General features: G+C 39.0%; 2 protein-coding genes across 2 annotated transcripts; both read left to right on the top strand.

Annotated features, from left to right (window-relative positions):
- The first annotated feature begins 955 nt into the window (after positions 1-955).
- On the top strand, positions 956-2,115 carry LOC144237977 (hemoglobin subunit beta-1-like). The gene is given in 3 exon segments (XM_077771694.1): positions 956-1,047; positions 1,179-1,401; positions 1,987-2,115. Coding segments are annotated over 3 exon segments (444 nt in total).
- A 15,080-nt stretch (positions 2,116-17,195) lies between these two features.
- On the top strand, positions 17,196-18,116 carry OR51V1 (olfactory receptor family 51 subfamily V member 1). The gene has a single exon (XM_077771691.1). The coding sequence runs from the start codon at positions 17,196-17,198 to the stop codon at positions 18,114-18,116; it is 921 nt and encodes a 306-aa protein (XP_077627817.1).
- The last annotated feature ends 321 nt before the right edge of the window (positions 18,117-18,437 follow it).

The raw sequence follows: 18,437 nt of genomic DNA on the forward strand, positions 1-18,437 counted from the left end.
TAATTTAACTTGGTGAAAAATTGCTCCTTTGATTTTTATGAATCAACAGCATGGCCCACTTAATGATGTCAACAAAACTTGAGCCCAGGGAAGGAAATATCAGTGGCAATTATAGTCTAAAACAGTTATTGTCATTGTAATAATTAGCAGGTATTTTAACCAAGTTATGGCTAGATTGGCTGACTGCTTTTCATACAGAGCTACAACTTTTAGAAAATGTATGCCCAGAATTTTTGCGAGTTATGCTCTTCTTGGAGTATTTTTACTGTATTTAATTTTATGAATTTAAGGTAATTCAATTTTGGAAATGATGCTAAGCTGAGGTAATGGAGAGTTTGTTTTTCTGGGAGGCCAGTATATAAAGGTAACCTTATTGATCCAAGATAATATGGATTAGATTGTTGAAATTCCTAGAAGACTCAAGGGAATTTAAAATTGAACCCTACTGCAGGTGAACAACAGTGGTCTGGTTCAGTGTCATTTTGGACACAAAGAAAACCACATACCTCTGGATGACTATCAAGAGAATCTTCTTTAAGACTGATAGTCATCAGATCTTGTAGAAGATTCTCTTTTCATCCTCTTAATTACACTCAGACTGGGCCCATCCTGGTTCAAAACATTGAGAACTATGCAAACTTGACATTCTGGAGTAAAATAACATTTTAAAAATTGTTTCTGTCTCTGTCCTGGGGACTGTGTGTGTGTGTGTGTCTGTGTGTGTGTCTGTGTGTGTTTATTTGATTTTTAAACTCTTAGAACATTTGAAAGGCAGTTACGTGTGTCATCATTCAGACCTAACCCTGCACCCACACCCTCAGGCCTATGCCTATCAGCACACAGGAGCAGGCAGGGCAAGTTCAGGGTAGGGCATTAACGGAAAAGCAGGGACACTTGCTGCTTACACTTGTTTCTGACACAACAATGTTCACTAGAAACCACATAAACAGACACCATGGAATTTCTGACTCCTGAAGAGAAAGGTCTGGTCAAAGGCTCATGGAGCAAGGTGAATGTAGATGAAATTGGCGGTGAGGCCCTGGACAGGTCGGTATCCAGGTTGCAAGGCAGGGTCAAGGAGAGTGCATGGATGCTGGGCAGGTGGACAAGGCTCAGTCCCTGAGGGTTCTGACAGGTATTGACTCTCTCTGTCCCTCTGTGCTGTTTTCATCCCTCAGGCTGCTGGTTGTCTACCCTTGGACTCAGAGGTAGTTTGACTCCTTTGGGGACCTGTCCTCTGCTGATGCCATTATGAGCAACAGTAAGGTGAAGGCCCATGGCAAGAAAGTACAGAACTCTATCAGTGATGGCCTGAAAAATTTCGATGACCTCAAGGTTGCCTTTGCTAAGCTCAGTGAGCTGCACTGTGACAAGCTGCATGTGGATCCTGAGAACTTCATGGTGAGCCTGTGAGATGTTCTGCTTCTTTTTCCTTTTTCTGGACAAGCTCATGTTGTCTGTAAAGGGTATGAAAGTCAGAAAGCTGTTTAAAATGGGAAGGATGTATTCTAGTTGCACCAACATGGACTCTATGCTATTTTGTTATTTCACTCTCTTTGCTCAAAATTTCCTCTTGTTCTCTTTTTGTTCTCTGCAATGTCTTTCCTTGATAATTTCAATTAAACTTTTGAGTGTTTAATTTAATACTTCTTTTAGTCCATCTAAAAATTTTTACTCTAATACTTTTTTCCCTTATCTCTTTCTTTGAAAGCAGGGAGGGTAAAATGTGATTGCTTCTTTGCATAGTTTGAGGGAATGACCATGATAATTTTAGTTCCGTGTTAAAGCAGAAGGAAAGAAACATTTCTAAATGGAAAATCAGGCTGATATGGTTAGAGTCACATCAATAGTAGCATCTGAGACCCAGCATGTGTCTGCTTATATTCTATGGGCACAACTTGCGTCTGTGGACAGGGCTAGGATACTCTGAGCCTAAGCTGGATCCCTCTGCTACTCATGTGCCCACCTCTTATCTCCTCCCCACAGCTCCTGGGCAACATGCTAGTGTGTGTGCTGGCCTGCCACCTTGGCAAGGAATTCACCCCAGAGGTGCAGGCTGCCTATCAGAAGCTGGTGGCTGGTGTGGCCAGTGCCATGGCGCACAAATACCACTGAGGTTCTTTTCTTGCTTTCCAGGAAAAGTCCCTTGGTCCCCAGACCCTGACACCTGAACATGTCTAAATTATGAAGTTATTTGAACATATGGCTCCTGCCAAATAAAGAATATTTGTTTTCACTACACTGGTGTATTAAATTATTTCTGCATCTCTCACTCGAGTGGATACATGGCATGGGAGGGCACAACATTTTAAACATGAAGAAATGAAGGGCTAGTTCAGACCTTGGGAAAATCTATATATATCTTAGACTCCATAAAAAGAAAGGTCATAAATAGTTAGATATGTGGGAAACAGACTCTGCTCTCTATTTTACTTTCCCCTACAAAAAGATTCAAGTGGAGGTTCAGTTTAGGGTTTGGATTTTTGCTGTGCTTTATTTAAGTCAATTATTTTATTTAGCCTTCCTTATAAATGTCCTCCCTCTCTTTAGTTGTCTAGTTGTCTAAATCCACCAAGTTCTTCTTTCTAAAGACACCACCGTTCCTCTGAGATTTTTCCTTTGTCTTTTGCTGTCCTGTTACTCATCCTCCCCATCACTTTTATCCTGGCTCCCTCTATTCTCTTATAACAGAGACCCACATGAAGGACCCAAACAACCTACCCACACGGGGGAGGTAGTTTCACTGTTCCTGGCCTTGAGACTTTCACAGTCTGCATTGGAAGGAAGGAACAAGTAATACTGTGATAAATATATGACTAAGGGTATTGTGAAAAGGGGCTTTTTGTGGCTTGATATTCACTGATGTCTTGCAATCGTTTTGTGGGCTCACACCAAATGGAATCCCATTCTCCTCAAGATGCTTTAACATGCATATCCAGGAAGTGTTTGGAGGCCTGATCTTTCCTCTGCCTCCCTCTGATGCCTCTGATGACTTCTCTGCCTTTCCAGTTATTACTGCAGCGTTACCATCAGCAACACATCCTAATTCCGTTTCCTCAGTCAATAGCCACTTGTATGGATGCTAGATTCTGGAAATCAAATGACCTTGAAGTGGTCCTTGTCCCCTCCCACATTCCCATTCTGAATATAGTTAGAAAGACTCTGAAAGTATTGCAACTAATAAGTAAATTAATTGATTAACTAAATTAATATGTGAACAATCTTCATCCGAATACAGAATGGAGATGAATATGAGGTGTCCTTCTAAAGGCGTAGCTGATGATTCAATAAACTTTCAGGATCAGAGGGGAGTTAAAATTGTGACAACTTTGTTCATCTACTGAAGGAACCCTCACATTTGTCATTGACCTGAGTATTAATGAGTGGCATACAGAGAGAGCATCAAACAATAGAGCTCCTATAGATCTAGATAGATCTTGACAGATTTGATATATTATGACACAAAAACAAAGTGGAAAGAAGAATCATGCAAGTATCTACATGAAAGTGGACTACACACACCAGCGTGGGCATCAGAATGGAGTGGCCAAGTGGGGCAAGGAGGAAGGTGAAGAGTCTAGAAGGTCAAAAGAAGGGCCTGACGATGGATAGGGACCACCAATAATATTACGTGGCCCAGGTTGTGCAGTTGGGTAATGATTCCACTAGCAGAGCACTCTTTTTTTAAGCAGAATTGTGCAAAATTATTTAAGCTAAAGATGGTTTTATTATGAAAAGAAACAATAAAATATATTTAACTCCAGTTTTCTCTTATATTGCTAGGTTTTGCCTCCTACCACCAAGTTCTCAGGTCTTCCCTTCTCATTTTGCTTTCTTTAATTATTAGTATTATAAAAAATGTAAAGTCAAGATTAGGAAAATGTCAGTAAATATTACTAATTAACAGATTGATAAAGCACCACTAGATACCGATTTGGCCACAGGTATAGTGTCTCCAAGTGACAAATGTCCAGCTTTGACAACACTAGGCACTAGCTGGCTGCTGTTCTACCCCAGTACTAACAGTAGTTGCAGGGAGAGAAGGATGAAAGAGAAACAGAGTACACAGGATGTGTATTTCATGTATAGAGATTACTATTCTTGTTTGAAAGCTACTTAGCATTTGTGCTTATCATGGGAAGGAGTCTCTCACTTCAAAAGGTGTCAAACAGTACAGAACCATCTCAGTTATTCAATTCATAAAATAAGTAAGGGCCAGAGTTGTTCCAGAAGTACCCTTGCTTCTGCAACTTGCTTTATAAACACTGATTTTTGTTCTAGGACTGATTTTTATTTTCTGATTGTTTTTCTCTGGGCACTATTAAAATGAATACATTTACTAAGTTCTTACAACAAAATGAGAAAGGGGATACTTAGAGACATGTGAGGGACTGACGTTACAGCTGAACAAGACCTGAGATTTTTGCCACAAGTAATCACTTTTTCACTGAGAACACACATTTCCATCCATTTCAGAGAGAATACTTTTTTTTTTTTTTACTGCTCTTTCAAGGACATTCTTTTTTTTTTTTTTTTACAAATAGTTTATTGTCAAATTAGTTTCCACATAACACCCAGTGCTCATCCCCACAAGTGTCCTCCTCCATGCCCATCCCTCCCTCCCCCCCCACATCCATTAGTCCTCAGTTTTTGTCAGCATTCAAGAGTCTCTCATGGTTTGCCTTCAGAGAGAATACTTTGATGAGGGTCAGTGGATCCAGTCAGTCTTGATGTTGTGAATGACTCAGTTCATCAGCAACAGAAGGGGGATGTATAATTTGCCCTTGATGAAATGGATGAGGAAAGAGGAATGGCCTGCAATCGAAGGGTCTAGCAAATGGATATAAAGTATGTCAGAATGTGACATACAACTGGGGTGAAAGTTTGGAGTTACACCCTGCAGGAGGCAATGGCCACTGCAGATCTGAGAATCAGAATATAAGAAAGCACTTACATTGCTGAAGTCTGAGCAAGCAAGATGACCAACAAAGCACAGAAGCTATCAATTTGTGAGCCAGGGCAGGAGAGTTGGATCATATCCTGGTGTAGACAATAGGAGTAAGAAAGGATATTGTTATCACAGTAAGACACACCAGAGAGGTGCAGGCCATAAGAGACGGGGAAAGATGCACTCTGAACCACCAAACACTCCAGTCCTCACGACCTGGGAGCTGACAAGCACTGAGGGCTATTGCAGAAGGAGGGCTAGTGATGGCCACCAAGCAATCATATGTCAGGGGCAAACTCATGACTGGTTTAATGAAAGAAAGGTATGGACAAAATAGAGATGCAAAACACAGGCATATAATGGCACTTACAAAATTTAGCCATTGCTGTCCCAGTACTGTCTGCAGTACTGTGACACACAGAGACCCAAGTCAGTTCCTGCTAGCAGAGCCAGAAAGCAGCACGTGGACTGGCTCAGGGATGAGTCTGTGTGGACAATGTGAATGACAGTGGCATTGCCTAGGAGAACCGCCAGGTACTCCTAGAAAACAGGGATGGAGATCCAGCAGTAGGTTCATTCAGTCCTGGAAAACCGGTCAGCAGGAATTCGGAAGGGCAAATGATGGAATATAAAAGACCAGACATGATGCCAGGGACCCCTCAACACAGCAGAATTATGAGATGTGCTTCCCTCATTTTTAGTTTTAACAAAAATTAATGCCAGGTGACCATTCACAAAGGGTGAGTTGACTGACTTAACATCTTTTCCTAAATTCCAAAGATTTCAGTGTGGGATAGAAATGTTGAGCTCTAGGGTTGCCTGGGTGGCTTAGTTGGTTAAGCATCCGACTTTCGCTTGTGTCATGATCTCGCGGTTCGTGGGTTCGAGCCCTGCGTCGGGCTCTGTGCTGACTGCCAGCTCAGAGCCTGGAGCCTGTTTCAGTCTGTGACTCCCTCTCTCTCTGACCCTCCCCTGCTCATGCTGTCTCTCTCTCTCTCTCCTAGAAATAAATAAAACATTAAAAAAATATTAAAAAAAAAGAAATGTTGAGCTCTAGAGAGTTTGGAAACCTTATTTTTAAGGAACTGAATAACATCAAGGCAGCAATGTTAATAGGAGTCAGATCTAGAAGAAAGTTGAATGGTTACATGCATCTGGAATAAACAAGCTGGAGAAACATATATCAAAGTTTTGAGAAGTAGGAGACCAAATCAGAGGTGACAAATAGTTGAAGACCGGAAGGGATCTGAAAACAGCCAAGCTAAAATAAAACAAAACAAACAGACAAAGACATCAATAATCAATACAAAAATGTAACTCAGTACCAGTTTACATTCCCACCAACAGTGTAGGAGGGTGCTCGTTTCTCCACATTCTCGCCAGCATCTAGAGTTCTTTGATTTGCTCATTTTAGCCACTCTGACTGGCGTGAGGTGGTATCTCAGTGTGGTTTTGATTTGTATTTCCCTGATGAGGAGGGATGGTGAGCATTGTTTGATGTGTCTGTTGGCCATCTGGATGCCCTCTTTGGAGAAGTGTCTGTTCATATCTTCTGCCCATTTCTTCACTGGGTTGTTTGTTTTTCAGGTGTTATATGGAAGCCAATTTGACAATAAACACTTTGTAAAAAAAAAAAAAAGAAAAGAAAAGAGAAAAAATGTAACTCAGTTGGCTGATGGATAGGTCATCTGATGATCTCCTTTATAGTTTACTGTTGCTGAGTGTTGTGTTAATAATAGGATTAAGAGAAAGTAAGAGCATAGAAGCATTGCAGCTGATATACTTGAATATAGGTCTAAACCTCTCTCAGTGTCTGGAAGGATTTTTCCAAGAGATTCTTGGGCCTTTCATAACTTCTCAAGTTATGAAGTGACACTCACCAAAAGATCTTGTTTATTTTCTTCAGACTTTGCACTTTGGTTGAACTATCTTTTTTTGTTGAGGACCCCACTGATCCATGCTTCCACATATAACTTATTGTACAAGGAAGCAAAGGGGACATTGATTGAAGGGGAATTGGAAGCCAAGGAGTATTCTGGAAACCAAACCAAACCAAACCAAACCAAACAAACCAAACCAAACCAAACCAAACAAAACAAAACTGAGGTTGGGAGGAAAGCAGAGATTTATAGGATTCTACCCAAAGTGTTCTCAGATGAAGAATTACTACTTTTTTTTTTGCCAAAGATAATTGACAGAATTGTTAGAAGTTTCATCTTGCCTACTGACAAATTGGTATGACATTTCCCCACATCTCCTCTATTTACCCTTACTTCTATTTTTCTCATATCAGATTACCCATGAAAAAACACAATTGCACACCTACCTGTGAATCTAAAAATTCTTGTATGTGCATCACAGAAGTAATTTGGTTATTCACTGCTCTTTTTTTTGTTCAGTTTTATTCAACAAGCATGTATAAGATTCCTATATTTTAAATTAAACCTCTGTTCTAGGTCTTAGAGGTAAAAAAAATGATATATTTGCCCTCAAAAAAAGTATAAGTAAGGAGAGAGAACAAATGGAAAGATATTTCATGCTTATGGATTAGTAAAACAAATACTGTTAAAATTTCTAAACTACCCAAAGCAATCTACAGATTTAATGCAATTCCTAGAAAAATACAAATGACATTTTTCACAGAACTAGAACAACTAATCCTAAAATTTGTTTGGAACCACAGAAGACCCTGAATAGCCAAAGCAATCTTGAAAAAGAAGAACAGAACTAAAGGTATCACAATCCCATATTTCAAGATATACCACAAAACTGTGGTAATCAAAACAATATAGTACTGGCACAAAAATAAACACATAGATCAAAGGAATGGAATACAAATCTCAGAAATAAACCCATGATTATATGGTCAATTAATCGCTGACGAAGGACCCAAGAATATGCAATTGGAAAAAGGGAATCTCTTCAACAAATGGTGCTGGGAAAGCTGAAAAGCTATATGCAAATGAATGAAACTGGACCAATTTCTTCTACCACACACAGACGTTAACTCAAAATTGATTAAGGACCTGAATGTGATACCTGGAGCCATAAAAATCCAAGAAGAGAACACAAGCAGTAATTTCTCTAACATCGCCCATAAGAACATTTCTCTAGATATGTTTCCTCAAACAAAGGAAACAGAAACAAAAATAAACTATTGGGACTACATCAAAATAAAGAGCTTCTGCACAGCAAAGGAAACAACCAACAAAACTAAAAGACAACTTTCTGAATAGGAGACAATATTTGCAAATGACATCTGATAAAGGGTTAATACCCAAAATATGTAAAGAACCTATATAGCTCAACACTAAAACACCCAAATAATCCAATTAAGCAACGGGCAGAAGACATAATAAGACATTGTTCCAAAGAAGACATACAAATGGCCAACAGACACATGAAAAGATGATTAACATCACTAATTATCAGTAAAATGCAAATTAATACCACAATGATATGTCACCTCATACCTGTCAGAATGCCTTAAATCAAAAGCACAAGAAACAACAAGTGTTGATGAGGATGTGGAAACATAGGAACCTTCATGCACTCTTGGTGGGAGTGCAAACAGACACGGTCACTGTAGAAAATAGTATGGTATTCTTCAAAAAATTAGAAAAACCTTATAATCCAATAATTCCAGTACTGGGTATTTACCCAATGAATTCAAAAAGATATATGCACCCTTATGTTTATTGCAGCATTGTTTACAGTAGCCAAACTATTGAAGCCACCCAAGTATCCATCGTTAGATTAACAGATAAAGATGTGGTATGTGTTTACAATGGGATATTACTCAGCCATAAAAAGGAATGAAATCTTGGCATTTGCAACAACATGGATAGGTCTAGAGGGTATAATGCTAAGTGAAATAAGTCAGTAAGAGAAAGGAAAATACCATATGATTTCACGCATAGGTGAAATTTAAGATACGAAACAAAGAAAAAAAGAGACAAACAAAAAAGAAAGCAGACTTTTAACTGTAGAGAACAAACTGGTGGTTATCAGAAGGCAGGTGAGTGGTGGGTATGGGTGTAATAGGTGATGGGTATTAAGAGGACACTTATCGTGAAAAGCATTGAGTAATGTATAGAATTCTTGAATCACTATATTGTACACTTGAAACTAATATAACACAGTACATCAGTTCTACTGGGATTTAAAAAAATAAAATAGAAAGTAAAAGCAATTTAGTCCAAGATGATTCCTGTTCTTTCAATATATTAAATTACCTCTACCATTCTCTTCTCAGATGCATGGGACAATAAATATTTCTGCACAGAGTTATGATGCACTCCTTGGTCTCCTTGGCCAACCTGAATTGTTAATATTAATTTGTAGTCCTTATAATAACTCAGTCATACCCCTGAAATGAAATCAGAGGTATCAAAAAGACTAAGAAATACCACAAAAAAGTTCATGAAGGGATTATTAGAAGGGGAAAAAGGAGATAAAGGTAGCTTTGCTTTGTTGGTAAAAGAGTGGAATGCATAAGGAAGTTGACTTTCTCAGTCTCTGATAATCCCTGAGCTGGGGAATTTCTACATGATTTGCAGAACACATGAGGAAAGTAGGAGACTGGTCCCCTCTCTTCTTGGCTTGCCGTCTTCCTGCTCAGGTTGATGGTAGGGCTAAGCTTTAAACTTCACTATAATTCCAGCTTTTCCACCTAAACCAAGGCTGGTCATAAAGAGGAGAGAGGAAATTAAAAGTAACAAAAGGAGAAAAGGAGAAAAAATTAGGAAAAGAGAAAAAGCAGAACAGTTCTGAAGGAAATCTGGGTATTAATTTCATTAATTATTTACTAGAAGTAAACTAAAATAATATAAGTTTTAGAATAAGCATTTCGCAGGGTGCCTGGGTGGCTCAGTCAGTTAAGCCTCCCTCCGACTCTTGATATTGGCTCAGGTCATGATTTCATGGTTTATGAGATCGAGCCCTACATCCAGCTCTGCGCTGGCACCACAGAGCTTACTTGTGCCTACAGATTCTCTCCTTTTCTCTGGCCACTCTCTCTCTTTCATGATAAATAACAAAATATTAAAAAATAGGCATTTTCTCCTTGCTATCATTTTACATATTACACTCAGCTATGGAAAAAGAATGATCTGCCTGTCTGCAGGAAAGAGATTTTCTACATTGCCAAAATGACTTAGAGCCTTCTTCAAAGTTTAATCAGATATTTCTGGGAGATAACCTTGAGAGGCGATACCCTTGTATTTCTCTCATTTTGTAACTCTTTGGGGTCTCATTGCTTCCCACAATTGTTTTTCTCATAAAATTTCTAGCCAAATATGGACAAAAATATGTGTACTTGTTATTGTTCCGGGATGTAGCCATGAACAATTTAAACTCGCTGGAACTCAGTTTCTCCAGTGGAAAGATAAACTGTTCAACAGCATATGCTAAAGATGAACATACGCATACTGTATGACCCAGCAGTTTCCAGAAATTCATATTTCCACAAAATATTTACAATAATCTTTATAGCAACATTATTTATTACAGTTCAAAACCTAGAAAGGACCCAAATATCCATCCATAGTAATAGCAATAAACGTATTGTGGTATATATGTAAAATGAAATACCATCCAACAAAGGAAAAGAGACAACTATAGTTATGCCAGCAATATGAATCCAATTCACAAATATGTTGCATGAATAAGCCAAATATTAAGAAAATGATAGCATTCAATACATATACATTTTATTTTTTTTAATTTTTAAATGTTTTATTTATTTCTGAGAGAAAGAGAGAGACAGCATGAGCAGGGGAGGGCCAGAGAGAGAGGGAGGCACAGAATCTGAAGCAGGCTTCAGGCTCTGAGCTAGCTATCAGCACAGAGGCCGATGCAGGGCTCGAATCCATGAGCCATGAGATCGTGACCTGAGCCGAAGTCGGTTGCTTAACCGATGGGGCCACCCAGGCACCTCTATACAGATACATTTTAAAAAGAGGAAAATGAATCCATCATGACAGATAAAATGAGACAAATCAGGATAAGATTAACTTATGGTGAATGAGGCTGACAATGGAGAGGTAGCTCATGTACCATACATATTCTTTTACTCCTAGACATTTACACATGCTACCATCCTTTCCTGGATCATCACTGCCACTATACTCACTTATATCTAAGGTATTCCTGGTGTCAGATGTTACTTCCTACCATATATTGCTTTCTGATCTTTTCTCCCTCAGAAACTCTTTAGCTGTGACCTTCATTTATATCTCCATAGATAGGCATTAAAAGTGGTACAGTAGCTATCACACCAGACTCAATTGCTCACTAATCTACAAACTCGGTGATTCTGGTCTTTGCCTATTTTTTTAAACCGTAGAACCTGGACCCCAGTGCCTGTATACAGTGTATTTTCAAAAGTAAAGTGAAATAAAACAAAGTTCCACCATCCCAAAAAGGAGTTAAAAAGAAAAACAAAAATAATAAAGTCTATGATGGATTAAATGAACAAACCACTGCTATGGTACCAGTGCATTTCCTGTGCATTTTGTCCCATTCTAGGACAGCAGTGCCTTCCAAATGGTTGCTCTTTCCATTCTGAGAGACATGTCGGCTCATACCTGATTGGTAAGGCTATAGAACCTGAGACACTAGCATCTCAGGTAATGAGCCTTTACCTCCTCTGAAGCATTCTAGAAATCCAAGGATCTAGGAATTATAGGGATTTAAGCAATTAAAATTTTACGTTTGCTGTAATGTAACAATAGAACAATGGCTGAGAAGCACTGAAATTTGGTTCCCATAAATAAAAGGTGATCTATTCTCATATAATGCAAAAACCCATTATCAAAGGCCACAGCAAGAGCAGCACTGCATCTGTCAGATGAATCTTGGATAGGGTAAGCAAGAGGCCGTTAGTCACCCATGGCTTCACATAGGCCCTAGAGGGAAGTCTAGCCATGTGTATTCCATCTTCTTTTCTCCCAGTAACAGCACATCCTAGTAATAACATCCTGGTGAATTGCTTTGAGTAACTCCCTTCCCTAAGATGCTGTGGCTACAATCCCACCCTTCCCTCATTTGGCTAAGATTAGAGTTTAACTGGGTGGGTTAAGTTGTCTTACATTGTCTTAAATATAGAAGCAGCATTAAAACAGATAAATTTCCTTGATAGAGATTATTTTTGTCATAGTACAATCAAACAATAAGAATCCTAATGAAACTTCTTAAACACCCAAAGGACCACAGTTAAACAAATGTACCATGTAATATAATTTTTTATCATGGTTCTAAATTATGGATAATCCTTTTTCAATATTTTAATTATCATGGGAGTATTATTTATAAACATCTTATATAATACAGTAAGGAAGATATATAGTAAGAATAGATAAACAAATAATATATAATAAAGAGAATATTCACAAAATGAATTCCTGTAAACTGGAATTTTAAGCCTATTCTGGGTTTTTGGTGGATAAGTCACCTCCAAAGCTAACATATTGAGAACCCCTGAACACCCAGTGTTTTGGATCAGTGTTATAGAAGGTTCTTAACTCTTGATCCATGCCTGGACTCTCACTGCCTTGGCCTCACACTTACCAGTTTTAAAGCAAACCTGCTTTATGCATCCCTGAAGAGAGGAAAATTCAATGGGCTGCTTCTGCCCCCTGCTGGTGTCCAGATGGGACCATTAGAAGGAATACTTAATCAGAGAATGAGACCACTTAAAAATTTATTGTCCAGGGGCGCCTGGGTGGCTTAGTCGGTTAAGCGTCCGACTTTCGCTTAGGTCATGATCTCGCGGTTCGTGAGTTCGAGCCCCGCGTCGGGCTCTGTGCTGACTGCCATCTCGGAGCCTGGAACCTGTTTCAGTCTGTGACTCCCTCTCTCTCTGACCCTCCCCTGCTCATGCTGTCTCTCTCTCTCCTAGAAATAAATAAAACATTAAAAAAAAAAATTTATTGTCCAAAGCAAGTTGTGTATGGGTCTCATTAAATAATCTGAAACTCGGACTATCCTAGCAAACAGATGGTTTTTATTCAATATACTGATAAGGCTCTGACTTGCAGATCCAACAATCTTCCTTTATGCCTTTAGGGTAAATAAGGACTATTGGTCATTACCCTACCTAATCTGAAAAAAAAAAAATTAAAAAAAAGACAGCAAGTAATCAAATAGAGGATCATTTCCAAAAGACAGGAAAAAAAAAAAAGACAGAGATACCTGAACATGTAGGTAAGTTTGAATTGGAGGGTATAAGAAAAGACTCCTCTGAATGGTCTGTTCAATTTCATCACAGATATGCTTTCCAAATCAACATTCCAGACAAAGCGTACAGAGCCAGCCCCATAATCCTTTCACTGCTCTCAACTCAACTTGTCCTCACTAATTATTTATTTTATGCCCAGTATTGTTCTGGTTACCAGAAATTCAGAAAGAAATATTATGCACACTGACTTTGAGGGACCATAACATAGCATGATGTTTGGAGAAATGATATTATTTTACCCCTTGTTGATACAGATGGAGCATACTGTGCATCTGACATATCTAACCACTTTCTTCTTGAAATATTCATTTCTTCATCTCATCATCCTTATCTTCTCCCAATTTCTACCCTATCTCAAAATAGAATTAAAAAAAAATTTTTCCAACATGAGGCAGCAGCATTAACCTCTGTGGCTAATCTGAAGAAGCCTCAATGAGAGTATGGCTTTTAATACATGCCTATACTCACAGGATGTTTGAATATTTTGTCACCAATCCCAGGGCCAAGTTTCCATGTCTGGGTCAGGTTGTGAATGATAGGAATCATATTTGGGTTCTGAGCATCCTGTCCAAGGCCAGCCGGAATGCCTGGGGCAGCATCTGTTTTACATATCATATAAAACTTATATAGGATGACACACATTTGGTAGCATGTGGTCAGCAAGGGAAAGATGTGTACTTTATGATATGAGTGTTTATATTTCACAGTATTTTTTACAATGCATTTGCATTTAACTTGTTTTTCTTTTTTTTTTTATATTGCTGTTTGTTTATTTTGAGAGAAGGAGTGCAAGCAGGGGAGGGACAGAGAGAGAGAGAGAGAGAGAGAGAGAATCCCAAGCAGGCCATGAAGCTTGAACCCATAAATTGTGAGATCATGACCTGAGCCAAATTCAAGAATTGGATGCATATCTGACTGAGCCAGCCAGGCACCCCTAACTTGTTTTTATACCTGTATAATTGGGCAGCTTTTAATTCATAGATCAAATCAAATAATTCAATAATTATTTGCTGAATGCCCACTCTGTGCTAAACCTCATTTTGCATTTCAGTGAGCATAAACCAGACATGGCTCCTGGTCTTCTCAAACTTCCCAGTAGATCTAATGGAAGATCCGCATACAATAAGTGGTATAAACACAAAGCAGAGCATTGTGCTGAGAGTAACTTATTTGAGAGAATGGGGAACTGGTGGTGGGGTTACAAGAGTCCCTCTGAGGAAGGCACAATGAACTTCACCAAAGAAGAAACAGTGACTATTGGCTATGTCACCTGGAGTGGAAGAATCCAGAATGATGAAAAGAGGTTTTGTGCAAATACATGAAATAGATCATTCTAAGCAGAGAGATGATCAAGAACAAAGCCCCTGAGGCAAGAATATTCTTAATTTGTTCTGAGGGATTAAAAATTCCTGGAGATCAGGGAGGGAAAACAACAGTGGTCTATGATGTAGATGGAGAGGTGTGTGGGTCAGATCATTTAAAGTTTTCTGACCATGAGAAATAAATTCTCTTTTATCTTAAGAGCAATGAAAATCCATCAGTGACATTTGTTTTGTTTAAAAAGGCTCATGTGATCTAGTAGATGTTTGTAGAAAAGCAGGCTGGTTTCTCCAAGGAGAATACATCTTTAGGAGACAAGTGCAAAAACAATAAATCTAGCTAGAAAATTAGCCAAGTATAATAGCCATGGAACAGTTGATGATATTATTTACCAGTACAGTGACAGTGTATAGTGTATAGGTGAGAAGTGGACAGATGCAGGGTGGAAACTATAGAAATAGATGAAGGATTTGATATCCAGGAGAAGAAAGGAAAGGGAAGAATTGAGAAAGATTCTTGAGAGTTTTCTTAAGCAATATTGGGATTGGTGAAGTCATTTTATGATATTAGGAGGAAATGGGGAAAAATGAATTCCTGAGGCAAACCAAATATTTTTTGTTATAATTTGAATTTTAAGATTAAACATCCAGATGGAAATATCAAAGTAGGCAGCTATATCCATGAATATGAGCTCACAGGAGAGGTGAGGACTTTGAGGTGCAAATTTCAGGCTACAATAGTGAATAAATATTAACACTGTGCCCCCTCTCAGAGAATTTAGCAGAGACCTTAGTCAATTATGTAGGCTAATGAATATCAAATTGTGAATTCAGTAAGTTATATAAAAGTAAATATGGTTACCAAAACGATAGATCTGTGGGGGAAATCTGTATTAGTTAAGGGGCTTCCTGAGAAGTAGTGGTTAAGTTGCAGAGGGAAGGGACAGGCTGGTTTTAAAAGTGGTGGGAGAGGTTGGGGAGAAGATGGGAAAGACCATGTCTGTGAAAAGAACATCCCAGGTAGAATGAACATCTGGAAAAAAAATCTCATTAAAGAAGAGAAATGGTGTTTTGAGAAATAAAAGAAGGTAAAGTGCTTGAGGCTGAGGCTGACAGATTTGTCTTCAAGGGGTGAATGCTCCAATCATTCAAGGAAGGAGACAATTAAAAACAGCAGGCAAAGGGGGCGCCTGGGTGGCTCAGTCAGTTAAGCATCCGACTTCGGCTCAGGTCAGATCTCACAGTTCGTGGGTTTGAGCCCCGCATCAACGCTCTGTGCTGACAGCTCAGAGCCTGGAGCCTGTTTCAGATTCTGTGTCTCCCTCTCTCTCTGCCCCTCCCCCACTCATGCTCTGTCTCTCTCTGTCTCAAAAAAGTAAATAAACTTAAAAAAAAACAGCAGGCAAAGTTATCTAATGCAGAGTGGGGTTCAGGGCAAGAAATAATAATGAACATGGTACTAGAAAAGGTCTCACATGGAAACAGGGTGAATTCATAAGAAGGTTAGCCTGAGGAGCTGCCTAGTGGACTAGTATGACAAAGATGAGGAATATGTCACAAGACAAAAGCAGAATCTGAAGCTAATTTAACACGTTGGAACAATGAAATCAAACGCAAAAGCCAGTATAAACTTTTAAACACCTGCCTACATTATAAGAGCCTTAAACCTTTTATGATGACTCCTAAGGGCAAAACTCAATGTGAGGAAGAAGCAAGAAATCCTGTCGCAATGAGGCTTTTTAAAATTCTGGACTTAACTGTTCAACATTTGCTTTCTTTCTAATCTTTAGAATGGTAGGTTCTAAGGAAGAGAAAAAAACTGCACATCCCTTCAATAAATGCATATTCAATGAATACTTAACCTACTGATGCAATAAATGGATAAGAGGGTGGAGAACACTGGGTTTATGCCTGAGGCTGAGTCTTCAACATATGTCTCCATATCACAAGAGCACAGGTAAGTTGAATATCTCAGGAGGTCAGAATTCTTGTGGGAAATCATCTGCCAAAGGCCTCTTACATCAATACTACTCTCTGTTTATCACCACAGGGGAAAAAAACCTTACTCGTTGGCTGTGTTATCTGAAGTGGAATAAAGCAGGAGCATCTTTCCCTAAGTACTATTTGGAGGAAAAATACACTTGGAGACAACAGAAAATGGGAACCTATGGCTACACAGTGACTAATTTAAACAGATTTTAGACACTTAAAAGCCAAATCTTACTCTTTATTTTCAATGCTTAATGAATCATAACAAAGAAACTAATAATTACTTTAAGAACGTTGGCGCTCAATTTTATAGGTATACCATTGACCAGAAGCCCTGGGAAAATATCCCAAGTAACGTATGCTTTCTGAAAATTAGCTTCCTACTCTAGTCTATTCGCTTTCACTTGTGGCTTCTAAGGACATCTGTGCACCTTGCCAATGGATGAATAATAGCTCTTAAATGACACTGGGAGAACACTATTCTCTTCCAGGTAGTAGATAATAATACATTGCTAAAGAACAGAACTATTCATCTAATACTTTGTACACTTAATTGACTCTAAGTCTACTTTCATTTACTTAGAAATTTCACCTAAGTTATCTGAAATTGGAGGATTTTTTTTTTTTTTTTGAAAACGACCTTCTTTCTGCCTGGAAGAAGTATCTCAGTTCCAGAATTACCACTTTGGTAAGCCCTATCATGAATTCTTCCTCCTTTCTTCTCACTGGATTTTCTGGCCTGGAGCAGCAATACCTCTGGATCTCCATTCCCTTCTCTACCATCTATGCCATGGTGCTTTTGGGCAACTGCATGGTGCTGCACGTGATCCGAACAGAGTCCAGTCTGCACCAGCCCATGTTCTACTTTCTGGCCATGCTGGCCCTTACTGACCTGTGCATGGGACTGTCCACAGTGCACACAGTGCTGGGGATCCTGTGGGGGTTCATTCGAGAAATCAGCCTGGATTCCTGCATTGCCCAGTCCTATTTTATCCATGGTCTTTCCTTCATGGAGTCCTCTGTCCTCCTTACTATGGCCTTTGATAGGTATGTTGCTATTTGTAATCCACTGCGTTATTCCTCCATTCTGACTAATTCCAGGATTTTCAGAATTGGACTCACCATAGTAGGTAGGAGTTTCTTTTTTATTACACCCCCCATCATCAATCTGAAATTTTTCCATTACTGCCATTCCCACATCCTCTCTCACTCATTCTGCCTGCACCAGGATCTTCTCCGCCTAGCTTGCTCAGACATCAGATTCAATAGCTATTATGCCCTGATGCTGGTCATTTTCACACTGCTGTTGGATGCTATTCTGATCTTTTACTCCTATTTCCTGATACTTAAATCAGTCTTGGTAATTGCTTCTCAGGAGGGGCGGCATAAATCATTTCAGACTTGTGTCTCCCACATTTGTGCTGTTCTCGTGTTCTACATCCCTATCATTAGCCTGACAATGGTGCACCGTTTTGGCAAACATCTCTCCCCTGTGGTCCATGTACTTATGGGCAACATCTACATCCTTTTCCCACCTTTGATGAACCCCATCATCTACAGTGTCAAGACCCAGCAGATCCGTAGCAGAATGCTCAGACTCTTTTCTCTGAAAATACGTTGAGATGCTCAGGTCTTTAAAAGCACAAAACAGCAACAACAATAATTAACACACAAAATTCAATACCAAAAAATGAATTTTATTAGAATTAGAGATTTACCCCAGAGTCTATGATTCTTGATTTTAAAATAATTTTAAACATAAATGCAGAGAATCACCTACACACAAGTCCCATTTTAAGCCATGTTTTGGAAGTCAAATGTTCTTAGGGCTGGAGGTGGGAATCTCCATCTGAAACATTCCATACATTTTCTACCATCTGTTGATTGGTGTAAAACAAGCCATAGTATGTTCATGCCATAAGTATGATCATATTCAAGAAAG

The sequence above is a fragment of the Crocuta crocuta genome, unplaced genomic scaffold (genome assembly GCF_008692635.1).
Source record: "Crocuta crocuta isolate KB4526 unplaced genomic scaffold, BGI_CrCroc_1.0 scaffold1439, whole genome shotgun sequence".
NCBI lineage: Eukaryota > Metazoa > Chordata > Mammalia > Carnivora > Hyaenidae > Crocuta > Crocuta crocuta.